At 41.0% G+C, this 24723-nt stretch overlaps 1 protein-coding gene across 4 annotated transcripts; it reads left to right on the top strand.

Moving 5' to 3' along the window:
• The first annotated feature begins 1183 nt into the window (after window positions 1-1183).
• On the top strand, window positions 1184-24722 carry trpm1b (transient receptor potential cation channel, subfamily M, member 1b). 4 transcript variants are annotated; one of them, XM_028958469.1, is made up of 28 exons: window positions 1185-1390; window positions 1649-3752; window positions 10700-10776; window positions 11771-11954; window positions 12117-12330; window positions 12625-12749; window positions 12849-13020; window positions 13382-13556; window positions 13716-13839; window positions 15314-15386; window positions 15557-15657; window positions 15766-15939; window positions 16140-16274; window positions 16366-16416; window positions 16623-16763; window positions 16856-16885; window positions 16974-17266; window positions 17583-17811; window positions 18052-18180; window positions 18604-18735; window positions 19084-19212; window positions 19462-19710; window positions 19803-19977; window positions 20877-20897; window positions 20987-21131; window positions 21263-21465; window positions 21646-21778; window positions 22946-24722. In XM_028958469.1, the coding sequence occupies exons 2-28, from the start codon at window positions 3666-3668 to the stop codon at window positions 24186-24188; spliced, it is 4944 nt and encodes a 1647-aa protein (XP_028814302.1). In that variant the 5' UTR covers window positions 1185-1390; window positions 1649-3665; the 3' UTR covers window positions 24189-24722. The 4 variants fall into 4 exon arrangements, with proteins under 4 accessions (XP_028814304.1, XP_028814302.1, XP_028814301.1 ...); XM_028958468.1 differs by having other exon boundaries at window positions 19803-19995; XM_028958471.1 differs by lacking the exon at window positions 1649-3752 and having other exon boundaries at window positions 1184-1390; window positions 19803-19995.
• The last annotated feature ends 1 nt before the right edge of the window (window position 24723 follows it).

Here is a 24723-nt window from a genome sequence, read left to right as displayed (position 1 = left end):
CGTTGCACATATGAATGGGTGTCACTACACAAATGCCATTTTCACATGTACACGGTGTGAATGCAATCTTGTAGTTTCACTGTCGTTGTGTAGTGTAGAACAACTGTCATTTCTAGAGGGGATAAAAAAAAAGACCCTCCAGGAGGAAAGGCCACCCTCTGAGCGCCATCTTGTGGCGTTCCGTATGCTAGAACAACAACAGCATTCAGGACTTACTGTTACACTGTATCCTCAGATCACACAAATCTGTTTTTAATTCCTAACGGTGGAATCATCTATACCCACCTATTCAGGTGCCTAGAAAAACTCTTAATTTTTATTAAATGTATAAGTAGTATAAATGTACAAATTCACTAGTTTTGTAAAATAAAACTAAGAACGTGTTTGAAAAACTGAATGTGTGTGACCTATAACGTAACCAAGCACAAAAACATCTTATACACCCACATCATTCTCCTGGTTTGGGATTTACATTTAAGGAGCAGCAATAATGGTTCACAGTTTTGGTTTTTATTTTTTCACAGCACATGTGTTTCAGATAATCTTGGAATTCTGGTCGTATTAATTTCTTAAATAACACTGGGAACCTGGCCTCCACTGAAAGAAAAAGGCCTTAGTAAAGGTGGAAAACAAAATATTTATGAAGCCCTGAAACTGCGTATATGGAGGCACGGAGCCTAAAGGTGTATTAAACACTTAGTCTGCAGTAGGAGCTCAAGACTGGACCTCAAGCTTTGAACAAAACGCCTTCAACACTGCAGCCATTGTTGCTCGTCTTGTGTTGACCTAGCGCTGTTGACCCACATGGTGGTGTTAGTCCATCTTTGAACCGATTTCCACTGGGAAGATGTTGGTTGGGAGACACCAGGCATAAAATCCCAGCAATGCCAAACATGACCTCATTCTGTAAATGCACATCTCATGTTTTAAACAAAGTTATACATCTGAGGAACGTCTCACCTTTCAGCAGTGTTGGCACAACTGAAAAAAAGGTCTTATTAGTGTCTACAAAAAAAAAAAAAAGCACAAGGAGACCTTTATTTATATGTGTCAAGTTATATTTGATGCCCTACACAGAAGACCACGTAGCCCCACATCAAGAGGGGGCATGTGGGTTTCCTACTGACAACGGGCGAGCCATCTGCATCTCATAAAGCTCATTTGTGTCTGCTTACAAGGAGAAATGACGCATTATCTGTACGTAATGCGAAGGCAAAGGCACGCTTCCAGCAGGAGCAGAGAGGAAGAAAGCAGAGGGGGACACTCGGAATGAAAGAAACAAATTCCGGACAGGTCGACAGCGAGGGGCTTCTGAAATGAGCGAGGGGCTCCGGAGCCGTTTCCCTGCTTGGGTCGCCGTGTCGGCGGTGGGTCTCCGGGATCCAGACAGGTAAATCTGCTTTGCTGCTCTGTGGCTACTACGCACAGGCACCCTCTGTCAATGGTTGTGTTTTAGTGCGTGGGTGTGTTTCAACTGCATGGATCATAAGTGGAATGGAAAAATAGTGTTCTACCTGGCACCAGATGGTGGCGGAATTATTAACATTATTAACATTAACAGATATTAGTATTTATTGTATATTTACTATTTACTATTATTTACTATTATTATATAACATTATTTACTGATATTTCATTATTTTTTTAGGGTGGACCTATGGATTGTATTAAACCAAAATCATTAAGCAAATGTGAATTCCAGATCATTTGCTGGATTGAGTCGAAGTTACACTTTTGAAACTTTTGAAGTGAATCATTCCCACATTGTCGCCAGCAGAAATTCCTCAAACGTGTGATTTTACTCTTCATCTGACAGCCAAAGCCCACACCCCCAACCCTCACGACTAGCATGCATGTAGGGGGAGGTTTAACAGTGAGGCTGCCTGTCTGGGAGCCCTTTTATGAAGAGGATTAGTTCATATTTGATCCGCTTACTGGGAGATGAAGAGGTGCCTCTGTCCGCCTTGGTTTACATCACTGCCCTTGTCCAAACAGGTATTTGGAGTCACTTCTAAGAGGGGCGTTATTACAAGCGTAGAAAACTGTAGACAGGACGGGACACAGAGGAACAATGTCGACGGAACCCTTTTCCCCACCTCTTGTCCACATGTCAGTTGGATTGTTGATAGACTCAGGGTGAATTTGCCTACAGAGGGAGCCACTGGCCCTTTAATAAAGGCCAAACAGTGATTATTTTACATCTCAGTGTAACAGCTGAAGATAGACACTTCATATCAATTGATTTCTATTTATATTGCTTGAACTTAAACTAAACTTTTTTCAAGTGAAAGTGAATGATTGTCATTGTCATTCACAGCAAGCACAGCACACATTACCTTGGTGAGCAGTGGGCAGCCATGAAAGGCACCCGGGGAGTAGTGTGTTGGGATGGTATTTTGCTCAGTGGCACCTTGGCAGTTCAGGATTCAAACAGTTTGCTTCCTTACCCGCTAGGCCACCACTGCCAAGTGATGTTTTCCGAGGTTTAACACTAACACAGGATAAAAACGAATATAGTGTATGGAGGCTATTTATGAATGATACTTCCAAGAATCTAATACAGAAAACACTTGTTTGATAAATCTCCAGATTCATCTCTTTGCAGCTAGATGAGATGATCATGTTAGCATTCAACAAGCTCTCAACACAGGAACTCTTTCAGGACTGTTGGACATCCCTCCTCATTGCCTTAAGGCGAGATTTCTTCTACAATGTAATAATATTCAAAAAAGAAGGACCCATAAATGAGTCCAAACTTTTGACTGGAACAAGGTATAAAGTAAATTTCAATTGTGGCAGCATTTTTGCTGCCAAAATACCTGGGTTGTCTGATGTAATGTGCTGGATTGACTGACTATAAGTAACAGTGTGTGTGTGTGTGTTTGGGGGGGGGGACTCAATATAATGAAAACCGAGTGCGTGCCAGGGATGTTCCCTGTACAACAAGTTGGGGATCAGGGGAGCAGGCAGTGTTGCGGCCAAATCTCAAACCCACCCGGGGCCACCGAGTAACACTTTACAGATTTCTCTTGCTGGCTGCCATGTCTGCCCGCTCTCTGTCTGTCTGACCTCAGCCTCAATGCTCAGGGAGGCCTGACGGCTGTGAAACATCTGCTCGGCCTCTTCCAGACACATCTGGAAGTCTCCTCTCTCCCATCCCGACAACAAATCCCTGATCCTTCGCTTCTTTGCCTGGCTATAAAGCCCTACTTCTACACACACAAATTATATATATATATAATAAAAAAAATTCTCAGAGACCACTGTGTACCAAAGTAGATTCCCGTCCAATAACCATTTATTAAATCTCCTTCCATTAAACACTGATGCTCCTGAGAGCAGGGCACATTAAGCCTGATTACAGAGCGGCGGGCAACCAGGAGAAATGGGGTCTATGTGTCAAGCACGCTGTCGAGAGACTTTTATCCCTCCCCTGCATGTCTCTCGCCTGTCAGACGAGTGAGAGCTCAGAAGAGTGGGACCAGGAGACAGAGACTGAGGCAATGACAGACTAACTGTCTCCGGACCTATTTTTGTTTGGAGCTTTTTTCCAGAGCTGCCCACATTGCACTTTGCTGGTGAAAGGCCACGCAGATTCTTAAAAGGATAAGAAAATGAATCCTTGACCTCCCAGAACAGTGTGATGCGCTGACTGTAGGGAAAAGATGGAAGGCCGGGATGCAGGAGCAAAGAAGCCCGGCGGCTCATTTAAGCGAGACTCCTTCAAGCGCAATGTAACTGGGTCCGTGAAGGTAAGGCTGCTGGGGTCGGGGAACAAGACTGACAGTGGGAGGGAAATCTGACCCTGCAGATATGGAGCGCTTGATTTTAACAAATCAGGCATTGATCAACACGTACCTCATCATGGAACTGTTTGAAACCATGAGTTGCATTACCAACAGGGGTCTATATTGAAAGCAGGGCAGAATCAGAAGGAAGGGCAAAGCTAAATTTTTCTTACTGCCAACTCTGTCTGTGCCATTTTCTCTCTATCTATGGATTTTTTTTGACTCACCGATAATGTTAACCCTAAGTACCTCTATGGTACTGGATTGGAGTTGCACAGTGCTGTTTTACTGGAATAACACAGGCTTATAAAACACTTATGTGTTTACCACCCACTTTGTTATCAATCTATGAAACTTTTATGACAGTTCTTACATTTTATTGTATTCATAATAGTCCAGTATATTACAATGTTCTAAGATGGATGGAGGGATTATAAAGAATATCTTATTACCATAATTGTACAGATTCAGTGTGATTATTAATTTAATCTTTAGTTCAGCTTAGAGAATAACATTAAGAGGTTTTAGGTGATTTCAGGTTTCAGGACTCTTATTCATTGCATGGCCATGGGACGTAGAACAAAAAGACCTCTTTGAATCATGGGAATGCCCTGTTTGGGGTGTGCTGCTGTTCCTCCAGATTTCTGTTGCTGGCCTTGAGCAGCAGATTTCAGTGTGAGAAAGCACATGCTGCCCTCGATTGTGAGCCATCATGTGACCCTAAGACAAGAGGAGCTGTAGAGTGCTGCCTAAATGACATTGAGAGGAATACATTGACACCTGAAACACACAAAACACACGTATGTGTGTTTTAAGGTGTAATTGGGTTCCTGTCTTGTCTGCTCATGTCCAGCCCACCACAGCATTCTGGATGCTGCCCTACATATTCAAATTAATCAAATGTTATTAGGGTAATGGATATTATTTTAACCCCTTAGCTGAATATGATGCCGGAGGACTGATGTAGTAGTGATGAGTAGCACAGACTACAAATCCCACGGAAATATAAATAATATTTATTCAATATGTAAATTTTTTTTAATAATGTGACCAACTGTTTTCCACATTTGCAGAAATATCAAATCAATTTTATTGTATCCAGAACATACATTTAATTAATGTAATGTTGCATAAGCCTGTGTAATACAGTGTAGTGTTGGTGTTGTTCCAGAAGAAGGACATTTTAGATCATATACTGGTCAGCTATCTAACATATAACAAATCCCAAAACATTGTAGAGATTGAAACTGTAAGATAGAATAGATTCAACATTAGGAGGGAATTGCTGACCAGTTATTTAACTGGAATCATGTCAAAGATATGTAAACATCTTTTAAAAGTATAAATGTAGTGGGTAAGACACTGGTCCATGAACTTGAAGACCCATGTTCAAACCCCAGTTACTGTGTCCCTGACACTCAACCCTAAATTGCTCCAGGGAGACTGTCACGGTAACTGCTGATTGTAAATCTCTCTTAATAATACCGTCTGATATGTGCCATAAAGTTAAATGTAAAAGTGTAATATTATTTGTGTTGAGGCGACATACAGTTGAGAAGAATTGTGAATAAATAAGCATGCAAGGGCCGAACAATGAACTATATGGCTCTGTTAAACCATTCAGAACGGTAAAACATTCATGCTTTGACAAGAGCTTTAACAAACCAGAACTACACCCATTAAACTCTTAAGTGACATGCCAGCAGTGTGTTTGTTGCTTTTTTGTTTATGTGTGTGATTATGTGTGTACTGTATGCGGTGGACAATTATGCAACTGTGCTATACTTGCATTTGTCTGGTTATTGTTCTGTTTGTGTTGACAACTGAAATGAAACGAGGTGAACTTGTCTCAGGACATTATTACCTTTCTAACAGAACTAGGCACTCATAATTCTGTTTTGTTATTATTATTATTTTATTATTTCTATTTTATAGAAAACATGGAAGAAGAATGAAAAAAATACACTCTGAGATTAAAAATAAAGTGATGAGTAAGGATTATAAAATAAATGTTAATGCTGTTGTTTCAGGTTGTAATTTTTGTTGTGTAACTGCATAGCCTACTTTTCTGTTCAATTCGACATTAACTCTAAGTGCATTCCTGGAATTACAGCTGTCAGTGTTTCATTGTGCTTTTTTCAGCCTTAATGAAATTAGGCATTGTATAAGGCAGACTCTAAAATGTGTGATTGCTTTTCCAAAGCAGCATCTTTGCCCATAATCCAGGATTTGCACCTCTGAAAAAAAGCACCATCAAATACATTTTATCTTGCAGTTTGTCCTGACAGCTATAATTTCCAAAATATTTGCAAAATATAATGTATAATGTTCAATGTAATTATGGCCCTGTGCACAATGGTGTGTCAACATCCATCAACTAATCTGCCAGTCTCTCTCTCTCTCTCTTCCTCTCTCTCTGTCTCTCTCTCTCACTTTTCTACTGTCTAATGCATGCAAATGTATAATGAGGATTAAATAAGTCAGTGTTCAGTGATGGAGGCAAATTTCCAAAGGCACAAATGCCCTAGACTGGCCAGTGTCCATGGTGACCATGTGCTAACTGGCATCTCCCAAAATTCAGATGGAGAACATGTGTCACCAACAGTATGTCCATTTTTACATCACCAAGCAATCTGTAAAAGGCAGGAATTTGTAAACAGTATTTTACAGAGTTTTTAAGCAATACAAAATTATTATTTACTAATGACATTTACTTAAAAAGTAAAAAAGGCATGTCATATCAAGCAGTATTATCCTTAAACACTAGCAATGTCATAAAATACAGGCATAATAATTAAAAAAAAAAAGTTTCTTACCAAATCGTCCAGTTGTGGTTACCGTGTAATCATGTAATATGTACATATATATTTATATAGCTCTCAAGACTTAAAGCTGCTGTCTAGAATGACTAAGAGCACTAAAGCAATGTAGGAACCGAAGGAGACAATGGCCTCCTGTTAACCTTTCCTCATTGGTGCAGTGTGAACAGACCCTCCACACCCAGCAAACACACTGGTCTTAAACTCACGTCTTATGACTTGCTGAAAACTCATGCCTAATCAGGGCCATGTTGCACTCATGTGATGCCTAACTGGATTTCCAAGCCGGGGAACACAATAAGGCTTTTTAGAAGCAGGCTCGGTGAAAACAGCTATTTTAAAAGGGTTAAGGAAATTAAGGGGTCACATTCATATAATACTGAAAGAGCACAATCTGATGTGTGATTGGAGTGCTGTGAGGATGTGTGTGTGTGTGTGTGTGTGTGTGTGTATACACTTTTATAAGTTTTAAGTCATGAATGCCTGAGCAGATATAATTTCAGTTTTAACAGAATGAAGGCACAGTACAGATGATAGAAGTCCAAAATGGAAGTTTGCAGGTTATCAGGTGTGGAAAGACCAATTATTATTAGGACAAAGAAACAAGGAAGCCAGACTCAAAGTATAAAATTATTATCATACATAATAATACATCTACAATAAATTTAAATGGTTAATATTTAAGTTTAGATTAAAGAAACACAGATAGTAGCACAACAACTTTTTGTGCCAATTCCCAATTTCTATTTCATGACTGAAAAAGGAGTTTGTAAAAAACTGAGGCTACTTGAACAGCGCAAAATCTTCCCATTCATCCCTTAAACTGCAGTATTAACCCACAACGTCCAACTCATCCACCCAGTCGAAGCATTAGCCTGACCTTTCAACTCCCCACAGAGCCGTCCCGTCCCACATACCACCCCTGCTCTCAGTCTTCGCACTTATTCACTTCACTTACTTCAACCCTTTCATTTCACTCATTCTGGCATCAATTAATATTATTGTCATCATCATCATTATCGAAATCTTGCTGACGTTGAATCGTACATTTAATACGGAACACAGTGTGCAGTGAAGTTACCACAACACCAAAAAAAAACTGAGGGAAAATCAGAAACATAATCTGTTTTAATTTATAATCTGGAAATCTGAGGGACAATCCTATTTTGCTGCTTTTGTGTACAATTCCTTTTTGTGTAATAAAACACTGAAGAACAGGGCAAGGCGCATAAAGCCAACAAATTGGACTGTAATTCTCCAGCTCAAGGGTATTTGTAAGGGTTTGGAGGAAAACGCTAATGACCCGAGGCTTGCCGTTCCACGAGATTTTGTTTTTTAATTGCTGTGGATAATCGTCTTAACTAAGCCCCAAAAGATATGTGCGTCATAGTGTCCGAGCTGATGTGCTTTCTTTCGGTCATAATTCAGTTTTGGCCACATGGTCTAATCCTAAAAAAGACGAGCAGAAGAGATACCTTCTCCTTTCCTTCGGCCGGATTTGTCTCCCACCTACCCAAGCCCTGGCTTGCTCTCCATGCTGCCGTGATGTCCCATCGCCCATAAAAGGGAAAGTTCAGAGACAGGCTATCGTCTTTTGCTTTGTGTGGCTCCTGTTGTGAACTCGGCTCTAAAACAAAGCCAAAGCCTGACCCGGGTCAGTCAGGCCTGATGCCCAAACCGGTGCCCAATTACATAAGTGTTTGGATAGAAGATCCACTGTCTTCGTGGTTTTATTTTAATATATATATATATATATATATATATAATATATATATATATATATATATATATCTATATATATCTCTCTATATATATATATATATATCTATATTAGTTATATATCTATATCTATATATATTATAATATCTATATATATATATATATATATATATGGAGAGGATCAGTTCACTCCAGCGCTTCTGCTGTCAGGCTGATTGAGTCGAGGCATTAAAGACAAGTTGGCTCAACTTTCTCTTTTGAAACAACAGCATTCTGCAAATGTAAAGGCAACGCATATCTAAAAGCGTGGGGAGGATGAAAGCAGAAGCAGCCACGCTTGGACGGGACTGCTTTTGTCAGAACTTTTTATCTTGGCCCACAGCACAGGTAGCAGAACAAGAGATTAACTGCAATTAGCATAGAATGACCTTACCCCCGACCGGAGTCCAGTCTTGTCTTAACAAGGCCCCTTACAAAAGAATGCCAACGTCCAATTCTTTCAATTATGCAAATGGGGTTGAAATCAAAGTGGTTGGGGAAGTGAGGGGGCCGGCTGACAATTCCAAATTAAAAGTTGGGGAGCTCCTATGATTGTTCTTCCCATTTTCTTTTTTTTTTATTATTCTGAACTGAATTCTCCTTCCTGTCTTGGCTGGGTCCTGTCCTGATTCTCCCCATGCCCATAGGGCCAGTCTCGCCAGTGAGCATAAAGCCCATGGCGGAAACGGGGGCTTGGAAAAAGTGGGATTTGAAGAGGGGTGGGGGAGGTGGGGGCTATCAAAGTAGATTTGTTTTGCCTTGTTCCAGTGATGGATGAAAATACCCTGTGGGCAAGGAGAGAGGGGTCATGGGACTCCCAAAAGGATTACCTTGAACTGGAGTCATGAGACTTGCCTGAACAAAGGGCCTGCTCACATGCTCATCATATGAACTGCCCCTCATAAAGTGATGAAGTTTAGCGAGCTGGGAGCAAGCACCCCTACAAGAGACGCTCTCGACTGGGACTGGGCAGCACTGTCAGGAGGTGAGACGGCACAACGGAGCCTCACCCTCCACAGCCAGGCTGCTCCATCGGTGTAGACACACTGGAAGGTAGGAGATTTGATTTCTTGGAAGTTGGTGAAGAGCATCGTTGGAAGGTGGCAGGCAGTGGATGGCTGGAGTTCCATGGGTTGGTAATGGCAATATTGAGGGTTATTCGAGTGCCATTTTTTTGTTTGCAATTTTTTATTTAGTTTTTGTTCTTTGGATTGAGTTTCTCTCAAAACTTTAAGCTATCTGAAGTTTTGTTTTTTTACTTTTTGCCGATAAAAATTAGTTATTTCCTACTTTACATTTATCTATTCTCAGAAAATAATACAATTGAACATGCTAATTTTTTGCTAAATAAAAAGGCTGAAAAACATGAAAAAGTAAAGCTATAAATTTGTTTTATTTTTTTGGTACAATTCTGAATCTTAGGTACACTACTACATTTAAGTTCATTAATTTGCTAGTTTCTACATTTCACAATTCATTTCCAGCAAAAAAAACATCTGCTGCAATGTCTTTCGTATAAATAGGGTGAAGCCCTAGGTAGATATTATTTTGGGGGTATTTTGGTCCAACACTGGAATGGTGTGACACATCTCACATCTTTTAAGAACTGCTGCTTTTGATCTGTGAGTTTCCTGGGTGCTTTCTCAGAACTTGGAAATGGGGGACATTGTGCATGTCACCGAGCAGATCCAGAGTCTAATTTGATATGCACTAATAATTCCAGGCAAAACAAACTGTGTCAATGCGTTCTCCTGGCAGTGTCCCACCTTGTGATTTGGCCCAATGGTGCGTGTTATACTGTCTCTCTACTAGCCACAGACATTGGTAACACTCAATATCATTGCAATACAATTAATGCCGCATCTAAATCTAATGGATTGTTCATACTTACCATGATTACTTCACATTTGTTCAGACTGTTCTGGAATAAGTGGTTTAAGTCCTCTTAGAAGCAGATATTGTCATTTTTTTATTTCAATAGTCAGTTCAGCAGGTACAACAAAACACTGGCAAAGACTGAAATTTAGTATTCAGTATTGTGCTGAATTTAGTAGTGAGGTCTATGCATTTAGTCTGGATTAGTGAGAACATTTATGGCCTCTGGAATGGATATATTTGGGTCACAAAGAGCTGAGTAATTAATACTATACATGCAACAGACTGGGGAAGGTACATTTGCATTAAACAAGATACATTTGAATTGCTTTATGTAAAAGACTGGTTGACTGTGCTTATATATTTGTAGCATTTTGTATATTTGTAGTTTTCCACTAAAAGCTTTAAAGCTTAGCAGCAGAGAAGAATGTTAACAGGAAACTTCTCTGTAATTTTCAGGGCCAAAAAGCTTGGACTGAGCGAACCTTCCAGAAAAGAGAATGCGTGCACATTTTGCCAAGCAAAGATCCAACAAGGTAAGAAAGAATAATCCTTCACCATGTTTTTTACTTTCAGTATTTCAAGACACCATTGTGTAGCTCAGTGTGTGACTCACGGCCGGTATTTCTGGGGGATGGTTGGGGCGGAATTGAGGGCAGGAGGCCGTGGGCACCAGCAAGAGGTGGCAACGGATTGGCAGAGACAGAGTCTGTGTACACCAAATCATGTATTGCTGATGGGATGCCCTTGCCAATTTTGTACGAACCCATGATGAGGAAACGGCCTACATAGAAGAGCTGTGGCTCCATTCTCACGCACTGCCAGCAGGACTCGCTAATTAAGTTACGCAAGCATACCCCTTTGGCATGTTGAAATGCAAATAAATGGCTGCTTCCAGATTTTTTCCATCTTTTTCGACACACACAGCTATAAATTTAAATTTAGAAGCAAATTCCTCCCAGCAGGTCACCCTGTTCAAGCCAGCGTGAGAACCACTTGCGGATTCCAGTTCAGTGTCATCTCTGAGAGTCATTTACATTTACAGCATTTATCAGACGGCCTTATCCAGAGCAGCTTACAATCAGTAGTTACAGGGACAGTCCCCCCTCCTGGAGACACTCAAGGTTAGGTGTCTTGCTCAGGGACACAATGGTGTAAGTGGGGTTTGAACCTGGGTCTTCTGGTTTATAGGTAAGTGTGTTACCCATTGGGGTACTACCACCCTGATAGTCATTGGCCCGAACTCTAAAATGCTACCTAAACACTACATCACTAAACCAAACTGGACTATAATAAACTCTATATGCCGCATTTCCTGGATAAATCTCATTATTGTACACCCCAGGGTAATCCAATGCTGGCCAGAGGAGGATGGGTCAAGGTTTCTTCCTTTTTCAGGGAGTTTTTCCTGGCCACTTATGCCTTTGGGTCTTGAGCACTGTTCTATTGTTAGGTACTTTGTGACAATGTACATTTTAAAAAGCACTGTATAAATTAAATTTGATTGATCTCAGTCACATTTTCTCTCAGATGTGCATGTGGTCAGCTGAATGCCCAGCATGTTGCAAACAAAGTCCTGGATGAGACAGGACAGCTGGTGCCTGTGGACCCTCTGATGGACAAGTGGTCTGTGGCCAAGCACACTCAGGCCTTCCCTACCGACTCTTATGGCACCATTGAGTTCCAAGGAGCTGGATTCGTTAATAAGGCCATGGTACTATTGTATTTTAAATTATATTCAAATCAGTATTTCATTGGCTTAAACACATCTATGTCTTCCTTGGATGTATGGCATTTCCAGCCATTGTAATAAGTGCTGGTACAGAAAAAGAACAATTTAAGCAGTTAACCATTTCTCTTTTTATGCTTCCTGTAGTACATCAGGGTGGCTTTTGACTCCAAGCCTGACAACTTGCTTCACCTGATGGTGAAAGACTGGCAGCTGGAACTCCCTACACTTCTCATCTCTGTGCATGGAGGCCTGCAGAATTTTGAAATGCAGCCAAAACTCAAGCAAGTGTTTGGAAAAGGTCTCATCAAGGCTGCTGTGACGACTGGGGCCTGGATCTTCACTGGTGGAGTCAGTACAGGTGGGTTGATGCTAAGGACTTTTCACTATAATGAGATTTCACTATAATGAAAGTCCTAAAGTTTATATTAAAGCAAACCCAAAGCATCCCAGAAATTCAAGCATTGTATGACCTCTTCTATGAACCTTATCTTTTAATCTTGAATGTGAGGGTGAAGATTATAATATTAACAGACTACAGCATTAGTCCATATGGATAAAATAACCAAAGGAGATGTTTTAGAGGTCAATGTAGGGATAAATATGTTGACCCAATGTGGCACGTCACTTATGCCTTTTCATGTTACATCACCAGGGGTGATTAGACACGTAGGGGATGCCTTAAAGGACCACTCTTCCAAATCCAGAGGGAAAGTATGCGCCATTGGAATTGCTCCATGGGGAATTTTAGAGAATAAAGAAGATCTAATCGGCAAAGATGTAAGTTTGGGTAGACTATCGTAGTTATTATTATTTTTTTTTAGCTCTGAATGAATAAAATTAGGTAAACCGAGGTAAAACTGACAAATTTCTATGCAGGTCACAAAGCCATATCAGGCCATGTCCAACCCACTGAGTAAACTAGCCGTGCTCAACAACAGCCACTCCCACTTCATCCTGGCAGATAATGGGACATGTGGGAAGTATGGGGCAGAGGTCAAACTGCGTCGGCAGCTGGAAAAGCACATTTCCCTGCAGAAGATTAACACTCGTGAGTGAACCACACACTCATACACACGCACACCACTCAGACAGTCCCACAGGGACTTAATGTACAGACGCTTTCTAAAGTCTGACCAGCAGTATAACCAGCATGGTCCACTGGAGGTCTCTATAGGGTAGCTGGGGGATGAAAGCACTCTTGCTGTGACCTGTGGGTTTCCCTTTGTCATCCTATGCCTGGCGTTTGTGATAAGGCAGGGACAGCAAAGGGATGCTCAGCTGTCACCACTCACATCGATCTCCTGGCACCAGATGAGAAGCATGACTACAGCAGAATTAAAGGTCGAACGTGAACAGGATGTTCATTTTCCTGGCATCTGCTGACACTTGTGTGTTTCCTTGCACGTCAGGTCTGGGCCATGGAGTCCCAGTGGTGTGTCTCATTGTGGAGGGGGGTCCAAACGTGATCTCCATTGTAATGGAGAGCCTGCGCGAGGAGCCCCCCATCCCTGTTGTGGTGTGTGATGGCAGCGGCCGTGCCTCTGACATCATTTCCTTTGCCCATAAATACACAGAGGAAGGAGGGTGAGACATTTTTTTCACCACTAACCCAAACCCAACTATGAAACATTACCCAAATATTTTTTTTAAATAAAAAAAGTGTAAATCTTTCTACATTTTTTTTTCTTGTGGAGATCTATATGATTATGCAATTTTTACTAAATGCACCCTTCTTTTTTACAGAATGATCAGTGACGATGCCAAAGATCAACTCCTGGTCACCATCCAAAAGACCTTCAACTACAACAAAAGCCAATCACAGCAGATCCTACTGATGATAATAGAATGCATGAAGAAAAAAGAATTGGTGAGTATATTAGGAACTGGTGAGCCTTATACTCGTGTTATTGGAATACGTAGTGCAGAATAATTGAGTGATTGATAATGATCAATCTAATTAAGTAGAATCTCATGTTTAGCTTTTTTTGGTTCACTGAGTAATTCCTTATTGAGAAATTCTTTGTTGTTGTTTATTACAATAAAACATCTCTTTGCAAAACCCATCCTGTCATGCATATCATTTGTGTGTTGGTCATCCATTTATTTGTGAATAAATTATTCCCCCCAATCATGTTCCACAAGCATTTCACCACTGGTTAAAAAACACTGTGTTTATGTTAAGTGTGCTGAAATGTGAAAATTACCACTATGATAGTGTCCTGAAGCCAAACACATCCCTAAAGGATTGCTAGAACACTATTTAAGTAACATTACGCAACTACACAATGCACATAATAATGCCTCTGGATTTTAATAGTCTACATTTGTGAATAGTGAGTAATATCATTCCCAAGAGATTCTGTGGTCCTGCTACATCAGCAGATTTTAATGGGGAGGAGGGGGTGAGTGTTGCTGAAACCCCACATGATGGAGATAATCCCAGACTACATGAATCTGGGCTGTAGAGATCAGAGCCCAACCACCTGTTCTGCTGAGTCCCTTCTGTACCGCCCTTATCTCTTTACATTGAAAGGGATATATTCCCCTAATGCGCATCAAGGTCTTCTTACACTCTTGCTGATTTTTCAGCCTTTTTTTATTGAAAACACCTCAGCAGATTTTTAAATAAACCTTAAGGCTCAACTACGATAATCTCTTCTTTGCTGAAGAGCAAGATGTTATCTGATATTCTGGCTTTGGTGTGTCATATTCCAGGCCTTGTTTCTACGTCCTGGTCAGCAACTCAAATGACTATCAGTCATATGCTATAAGACCAGAGTCTATTGCTATCCTGACCATTGCTATGGTTTTCTTTGGAACATCTGTGACTGACAACTACATAAGATAAAGGCTTCAATTCAGAGAGCAGATGCCTTTTACTGCCTTCCTTACTGCCATATTAACTTAATTAGAGACACCCGACCAGCTAAGAACAAATGCGTCCCAAAAAGACACAGGACCCCAAAGTTTCCATTGCTTTCTGTTTCTCACTTCCATTCACAAGCCCAAACCACGAGGGGTTTGATTCCCCCTTCACACAGCATGCGGCCTTCATTAGTGCTACATCCTACAAGCAGAACTGACGTCTGTGGCACGGCTGCAGACAAACACGCCAGTTTAATCACATTTAACATTTCAACACATGTGACTGCCCCTCCAGGGTAATTGCATTCAACTGATTTGTCTCAGCCAAAAAGAAACAAAGAACGTACTATGAGTCAAAATCAAGTGTTCAGCCAGACCATGATAGACCACATTTATTAATTCATTCAGTAATTCCACGCATGTACCAAAATTCAACACACTTGGCCCATTTTGACACTATTTTCTAATAAATGCAGATAACAGTTTTCCGAATGGGTTCTGAGGGACAACAGGATATTGAGATGGCAATTCTAACAGCTTTGTTGAAAGGTATAGTAGTCATTTTTCATACCATGGTATGTATCATCATACAGACACTAGATATTCCATCGTTAGATGCCTCTGAAATACCATTGTATTGTAATGGATTTAGTTTTATTGAGTATAATGATGCATGTGTGCATGATGAGTCTGTTTTGACTTTGTGCATGTATCCTCAGGCACCAACGCTTCAGCACCAGACCAGCTGAGTCTGGCTCTTGCCTGGAATAGGGTCGACATAGCACGTAATCAAATATTTGTGTATGGACATAACCTGCCAGTGAGTGTCAAATCCTTTTTAACATAATGTAATGGGCTAATTCATCTATAATTGGGCCACAACTGGAAACATCTTACATTGTAAGAAAGGCCCCTACTTTTCCCTCAGCCTGCCAGTGCTATGGCGAGCAGCACTGCCACAGCCAGTCATGAGAAGCCAAAGAGCCCAGGGTCACGCCCAAAGAGCAAGACCAGGACAAGGGGCAAGAAAGGGAGAGGTGGGAAGGCCAAGCCAGAGCCTCCAGAGGAAACAGACCCAAGGAAATTAGAAATCCTTAACTGGGTAATAGAGCGCTTGGTACTACTTTTCAATGCCCTTCTTGTGTAAAGTGTAGAAGTGTGTTTGTATATGGGAATGACGAAAATGTAAGCAGTGTGTGTTTATTTGTTCATGTCCAGGTCAGCAAATTAGTTGGATCTGTGTATATGCATGCTTATTTTGGGGTTTACATGTGTTTACTTTCACATGTGTGGTCCCCACAGGTTATATCACTGGAGCAGGCCATGTTAGATGCTCTGGTGTTAGACAGAGTGGATTTTGTCAAGCTGCTAATTGAAAACGGCGTCAACATTCACCACTTTCTAACCATCCCACGACTAGAGGAGCTCTACAACACCGTAAGTGTAGTTTTTATGTTAAAACTACGGTGCAAGTAAATTCTGCAGATGCAATGCAATGCAAACTTATTGTCTCGAATTTGTCTTTCAGAGATTGGGCCCTGCAAACACACTCCATTTTGTTGTAAGAGATGTCAAAAAGGTTAGCAGTTCTTTCAGAATGGATCATATTAGTAGATAAATTATACCTTTAACATGAACTGCTCGGTCAAGAATTGCATTTATTTCTTGGATCTTTATAAGTGGGTTTTAGCAAATGGTTGGACCCTTTTCCATTTGTTAACTTTACCCAAAATGAGTATTGTTGTAATGTATGATGTATAATTAGTTGAAATTGTCTCGTTTCAGGGAAACCTCCCACCAGATTACCAGATCACCTTGATTGATATTGGACTGGTGGTGGAATATCTTATGGGTGGGGCTTATCGCTGCAAATACACCCGGAAGAGTTTCCGCACTCTCTATAACAACCTCTATGGCCTTAAAAGGGTATGAGCCCCATCAAGTCAAACTTATCACAATTTAATTGCAGTTTTACCAATTTTGAGAGTTATCTAACCTTAGGGATGCTTTTTTAACAGCCAAAGGCCCTCAAACTCCTTGGAATGGAGGTAAATTTTAAAAAAATTTACCTTTAGTGCTTCCTCACAAAAATGTAAGGAGATTTCAAATTTTTCTTCCTCTTGTCAATTTTATCAGGACGATGAGCCAAGGCCAAAAGGCAAGAGAAAGGCTAAAAAAAAGAAAGAAGAGGAAGTTGAGGTAGATGTCGATGACCCTGAAGTTAGCCGCTTCCATTATCCTTTCCACGAACTGATGGTGTGGGCGGTGCTAATGAGACGCCAGAAGATGGCTCTCTTCCTGTGGCAGAGAGGAGAGGAGGCCATGGCCAAAGCGCTGGTGGCCTGCAAGCTCTACAAAGCCATGTCCCATGAGTGCTCCCAGAGCGAACTGGTGGATGACATCTCACAGGATCTGGATAACAACTCAAAGTAAGCAAACGCTGTAAAGAAGAGGAAGAGAAAGCCTTGTTTGTTTTCCAAGTACAGTATTCTTCAAATTATTAGGTTGTTTAACAAAAAAAATGGTTAAACAAGTTTAGAAAATATTACAAAAGGAAAAACTAGTCATTAAAAATAATGAAATAATCAGATGTACTAAGATCATTTCAAAAACATTTGAAGCTGATATCTAAATGAGAATATTTCTAAATTACCCTTAACTTTTTAATGCTGGTGTACATCAGATCTACTGCCTAAATGCCTTGAAAACTTCATTTGGGAACACTGTACTATTTCAAAATTTCAGGGAATTCGGCCAGTTGGCCTATGAGTTGTTGGACCAGTCCTACAAGCACGATGAGCAGGTGGCCATGAAACTGCTGACGTACGAGCTGAAAAACTGGAGCAACTCCACCTGCCTGAAACTGGCTGTGTCGGCAAAGCACCGGGACTTCATTGCTCATACCTGCAGCCAGATGCTTCTTACAGACATGTGGATGGGCAGCCTGAGAATGGGCAAAAACCCAGGCCTCAAGGTGAATTAAAAATGGTCTACGAAACATTTATCTATTCATGTCTAGGACCACCCAAATCAATATGTACTCATTCCCTCAAGTGGAAAATGAGTATATGAGAACCGCACGTCACCAGCATGAACAACGGCAAAAATATTTGGATTTGATTGTGCTTTAGGATAAGGCTATAATAAATGCATAGAAACTCTAGCCATAAATGCATGAATCCTTTCATGAATACATTTTCTCGTACTTCTCCAGGGTATTCTTGGAATCATTTTTCCACCTTTCATCTTGCTTTTGGATTTCCGTCTCGGAGACGATGCATCTGGCCAGAGTGCAGCAGAGGATGATGGGAAGGAAAAAGAGGATGACAACAAATCCAGCAGGGTAACTGATGGATTTGTAAAAATAGCTGTTTACAGCAAAGGTCAGAGTTGCCCAGGGGAGGGTTAACTTAGTCTTGACCATACACACCCAGTAGTGAGCAGCCAAAAGTGCCACATTTGCATGTCCGGGTAACTGTAATTGACACAGAAATGATGATATCAGCTTAGCTAGTCATTTCTTAATCATTAAAATCATATTTGGTGCAGATTTTACCCTTAATACACAAAGAGAGGTCAATCCATAACCTTTTATTGTTTAATGTTGTGGGAGAATGTCATTTGTAATATTAATGCTCTGCATGGACACAGGCCTTATTTCTCCCTCCATAATCTGTCTATATAATATTACATTAAACAGACAATGATGCTTGTGGCATGAAAAGCATAGTTTTTTTTTTTACAGTGTGTGATGTTATGTTTGCAGGATGTCAATGCAGATGCAATCTCCAGGAAAGGAGATGAGGAGGATGCAATTAAAAAGATGAAAAGGATTCCTGTTGGGAGGAAGGTCTATGAATTCTACAATGCCCCCTTTACCAAGTTCTGGTTTAACACGGTCAGTGTTTGATCATGCCTTCATAAATACATCTGTTATGAAGATGGAGATCGAATGCAATACCGTGGTGTAGATAAGCATGCTGTATACCATTTAAATTGTACAGATGCTGTTTTTTTATTTAGCAAAGGGCCATTACTGAGCTGGGCCTTACACCAATAATGTCTTGAGTTCAAATCCTGGCTGAACTGGCAACTCTAAACTGACCATGTGTGTGTGTGTGTGTGTGTGTGTGTGTGTGCATATGTATGTGTGTGAAGAAAATGTAGAAAGTAGAAAATATAAAAAGTAGAAAATGTATTTAAAAAACGAAATGTGATAATGTTACCTGTTGTCTTGTTTGAGCAGATTTCGTATCTGGCCTATCTGATGCTGTATAATTACGTAATCCTGGTGAAGATGGAGCGCTGGCCTTCAATACAGGAGTGGATTGTAATCTCATATATCCTCACTCTGGGCGTTGAGAAAGTCAGACAGGTTGATATTTAATAATTTTTTAATAATTTAATCCCAAATTACACGAACTGGAACATAAACCCTATTAATGACTAATGACGACAAACACCAGTGCACTAAAATTATGATCATTATTCTAGTGGCCAATAAATTTAACCAGGGGCTTTTAATGACAAGTGTGCAAATAATTGAAGATTATTTGATTAGGTCTCTATACATTTTTTTTGCTAGAACACTTTAATGGACAGGCATTTACATTTATGTCCTCAGATTCTTATGTCAGAGCCTGGTAAACTCAAGCAGAAGATCAGTGTTTGGATGGAGGAGTACTGGAACATCACAGACATGGCGGCCATATTCACCTTCCTGCTGGGGCTGATGCTCAGGCTTCATGAGACATACATGGGCTATGGTCGCGTCATATACTGCGTGGACATCATCTTCTGGTACATCAGAGTGCTCGACATCTTTGGTGTCAACAAATACCTGGGACCTTATGTCATGATGATTGGGAAAATGGTAAAAAAAAAAAAAATTTTTTACAGAATTTTGTGAAGGACCTCATCCATAGTGCAGATGGCTAAAAATGTAAATGCATCCATGTCTTGCAGATGATCGACATGCTGTACTTTGTGGTGATCATGCTGGTGGTCCTAATGAGTTTTGGGGTTGCGCGGCAAGCCATACTCCACCCTGATGAAGAGCCCACATGGCGCCTGGCCCGGAACATTTTCTACATGCCCTACTGGATGATCTATGGAGAGGTGTTTGCAGACTCGATTGACCGTAAGACAAAAATTGATAGTAAGATTTTGTTTCCTTTTTCCAGGGGTGGATGATTCATCTAAATCTGTCTTGTCCTGAATGCAGTCGGTCTTGGTTCTCTGTCTCTGTTACTTCCCCTTCCATAGAACAGAGAGAAACTCCCTTCTCATTACACACAAACTGTGACAAATAGCAGGGGTCAATTCAATAATCTCTGCCATGGGAGTTTTAAACGGTAGAGAACATTAACTTTACAATCGAGAGCCTGTTTTAATGGGTTTGGGAATGAGGTTTAGTGTTTTACCGGATTTCATCCACTATTTCAAGCACAGGAAACGCTCTATATTTTATATATCTCTGAATAAAGCCATGTTGATGCAATTTTAACAATAACTATTGCCAACTATTGCTATTGCAGTCAAGACTCTCCTCTCCCCCTGCTGGTATGTTTGTGTACAAGCTTCCACCAGAGACACTAACATTTTACCCTGCATGGATGTCTGCTCATATTATTCACACACATTCACAACACAAATATTCATGTGAAATATTAACACTGAGTGTCATAAAAATGGCTATGGGGCCCCTGTTACTGCTTACTGCCATAACCATTGGGGGAAATGACAAATGACAAAATCTCACCCTGAGTGTTCTATGACTTGAGATAAATGCGATCAGTAGGCAATAGGCCTACAGCTTTGCCGTGGGGCTGCAGTCTGCTTCCAGATTATACGCTGTGAAGATAATCATCCACCACTTAGGTCTAGAGTTCATTTGTGAGAAAATGTAAATGATTTTGTCCTGTACATTTCTGACTGGCCACTTAACATGGACATGAAACCTGTCACCATCAGAGCATCCTGTACATGACAAAAGTAACATGCTTCTCTGCTTTCCTCACTGAACCTATGCTGCGGCAGTTTATGCAATGGAAATCAACCGTGAGTAAATCATTCCAGCATTCAGATCCCTGATTATTATGAATAACCATGTTTTAACCCGTGTGGTTTGGGGATTTTTTATATTAAAGCACCTTGTGGTGAGAATAAGTATGATGAAGATGGAAAGAAACTTCCTCCCTGTATCCCCGGCGCCTGGCTCACTCCTGCTATCATGGCCTGCTATCTGTTAGTGGCCAACATCCTGCTTGTCAACCTACTAATTGCTGTATTCAAGTAAGTGTGCAACTAACATCCATCAAGGTTTTTTTTGTGTATAAAGCATTAGTCTTTTTTGCACCATTTGTTCATATTAAGATCTGGCTTAGCTCTATGTCATTGACCCATGTCGATTCACACTCAAACAGCAACACGTTCTTTGAAGTGAAGTCCATCTCCAACCAGGTGTGGAAGTTCCAAAGGTACCAGCTCATCATGACCTTCCATGACCGGCCCGTCCTGCCACCTCCTCTCATTATTCTTAGCCACCTCTACATCCTCATCAGAAAGCTGTGCTGCCGCTGTACCAAGAGGCAGGAGGGTGAATTAGACGAGAAGGACAAAGGGCTCAGTGAGTACGGCTTAAACATGTCATCCGACACATGGTGACCCATGCAGTAGGAGCATGAGCTTTTAGAACATTCAGATCGTTCTGTAACTTACTGTGAAAAGTCAGAGCTGCTCTCTGGTCCAGAAAGATGTCTTAGACCCCAGTAGGAGATTGTGAGACATTTTTTCTTTTTTTTGCCAGAGCTCATCCTGAACACAGAAGAGATAAAGAACCTGTATGAATTTGAGGAACAATGCGTGGAGGAGTATTTCCGGGAGAAAGAGGATGAGCAACAATCCTCCAATGATGAACGCATCAAGGTCACCTCTGAAAGGTGCAATATCAAAGTCAAAGAAAATGTATAGACATCTTAGCTGTATACTGTCCAGTATATAGAAAGGTGAGACAAGGCTCCAGTTACAGTAAAAAGAAGAAACAAATAAACATACAGTAAGCATATTTACATGGGGTATTTACATATTTGCAGGGACAAAACCTATATTAAAAGAATAAATATCTATAAGTATATACTTTAAGCTAGAAATAGGATAAATATATTGTGATTGAAATTTGGTCAATGGTAAAGATTTTTATTATACTGGCATTATAAGTCACATCACCTATGCAAAACCACGCCTACTTGCAGCACAAACCATTAGTATTGGAAAATGGGCGAGAGCGCACGGCAGGGTTTCTGTGGAGTCTTAAATTCGGCTTTCCAAAATTAAGGTCTTAAATATCAGGACTAAATAACTAGTAATCCGTAAATTCACAGTTTAAAGGTCTTAAAAATACTGCAAACCCAATAAAATCAAATGAAAGAAGCCTTCAATCTGTCAGTAATCCGCCCGTCACTGCGCCCTTCCGGGGGCGGTCCGAGCCTGTTTGGTGTTCTGTGCGAGGCCAAAAAAAAACATTCACCACCACCAAAAAAAATTGATTTTAAAAATACAAAGTAAAATCTCGGAATCCTGGAGGGACTGGATGATAATTTTTTTTTAATTGCAATGTAAACACTACAGCTGAATACAGAAAATCCTAAAATTCCAAATAATCACTCACATCATACAAATGCCTGGCACTTCACTGGCCTTATGGCCGCGACAAAGTCCGCTTTCAGTAGAATTGCCCAGATATTGTTTTATCTGGTATACGATTATGTATATGGTACACATGGTATGTGGCTATATGTTGAAGAATGTATAAAAAGCTTATTATAGAACTTTCTGTTGCAGTGCTATGAACACGTTACCCTTTTAAAAACAGTTCAATTTAAATTTACAGATGAAATTATATAGCTCAACATGACAGCCTATGTTTCAATTCATATAGGAATATGAATTTTATGCCATATCGCACAGCCCTGCATTCACATTTATGGCATTTATCAGCCCTAGACAGACATAAGTGACATGTCACCAGCTCATCTTCCAAGACAGGAAGACTGGAATACAGATCTTTGAAAGTACAGCGGTACATTTTCTGTTGTGTTTTTCTGCAGAGTGGAGAACATGTCCATCCGCCTGGAGGAGGTAAATGAGAGGGAGAACACCATGAAGGCGTCCCTGCAGACAGTGGACTTACGATTGGCGCAACTGGAGGAGATCTATAGCCGCATGGCACATGCCCTGGAAAGCCTGGTGGGCATTGACCACTCAGATCTGACGCGCGTGCGCTCTGCAGCTTCTTCCCATTGTGACCTGAAACGCCACAGCAGTATCAACAGTGCAGATGGCTACAGTTTGTTTCGTTACCATCTTGAAGGTGATGGCCAGCTATTTACTGACGATAGGGAGGGTCCCAGAGTGGAGCTCACTGCAGATAACCAGAGCATCTTGGGGAAGTCTTCAGTCCGCAACAAAGAGTACGGACAAACCCTGGATGTGATGATTCCAGGGGGAAGAAAGAGGCCCAGTTCATGTGTGGACATTCTGATATCCCCTTGTGACCAACAGTCTGAAGAAGCAGAGCAGACTGTAGAGACTCAGAAGACTAAGATGGACAGCCATGTTCTACTGGACATTGCATCGGTAAAAGCTGGGATGTCAGTGGAGAAGGCTAAATTACAGTCAGTCATTTCTTTACCTTTGGATAGATCAAAATGTTACAGGGCATTCCCATCAGACACCCTGAGCACTTCCCCTTCTTCAAGCAGGAAGTCCAGAAGTTGCATAGTTTTAAACCCAGCTGATGGAGGAGATGAGGCCTGTTGGGCAACAGACTACAACACTCTGAAGGAGCTAGCAGCAAACAGTTCTCCAACCAGGAGCCGGCTGAAGGCTTGCTTTGACAACAAGGTACATCCCAGCTTGTCTGGCCAGGCCCAGTCTTTCTTAAGTGTCCCACTGACAGAAACAAAGGAAAAACTAGTTGGGAACGAGACAATAGATCAGCATGAAGCAGAAAACGACCAGACTGAGGGACAGCAGAGTGAACCAGAGGAGAACCAGGAGAGGCAAGACCAGACTTATGATGCAAACATGCAATCTATAGATCAGGAGGAAGGGCTTGAGCATAAGGGCCCTGTAGATACGAACAACACTGACCATCTACTTGTGGCTGATGATAGAATGTTCCTTCACCTGCGGTCAAAGAGCTGGGGCACTTCTTCCAAAAAGGCTATGAGGACCGTAGCAGAGAAACCAAAGTTCTCCACTAGTGAGAGGGACATCCTGAAGGCCTGTGAAGGCTCTGCTGAGAAGGAGGAAGAAACGAAAGACGACAGCCAGGAAGAAGATTCCTAGAGAGCGAGAGTCCTGATCCTTGCCAGCTCTTCAGTATAAACCAAGCATTTAGACATAGAACATCATCAGAACCATCTACCTAAGGACCACACGCTTAGACTGGCTGTCATTTACAGTCCCTCATCACATTAGGTTCTGCATAGTATACAGTACTGGACTGCAGTGAAAATGTAAACACGCAAGGCAAGTCAGGACAGACCTTTCTGGATCTTTAAATTGACTTCATTCTTTGCATAAACAAAATGTTAAATATTAGCAGCCACCATACTGAATAGGAAGCCAGACAATAATTTGGAGCATTACAGAAGATAAAGGCAAGATATGACTGAACATCTAAACCACTATCCAGATTTGCCAAGCGAATGGCAGCAGCGCCACCTGTGGGTGACAAAAAAGAAGCAGCTAAATCCAGTGTGTCTATTCACGGAGCCTCCTGATTAGGTGCAATTTCAGACTACTTGCACACATACCGTAAATGCTCACAACTTTTTTGTCATGCAACCATGTGCATAATAAAAAACATCATTACACGCCT

This window comes from Denticeps clupeoides, chromosome 17 (assembly GCF_900700375.1).
Source record: "Denticeps clupeoides chromosome 17, fDenClu1.1, whole genome shotgun sequence".
NCBI classification, from domain to species: domain Eukaryota; kingdom Metazoa; phylum Chordata; class Actinopteri; order Clupeiformes; family Denticipitidae; genus Denticeps; species Denticeps clupeoides.
Note: the sequence above shows the minus strand (reverse complement) of the source record. Positions and strands in the feature narration are given on the sequence as shown.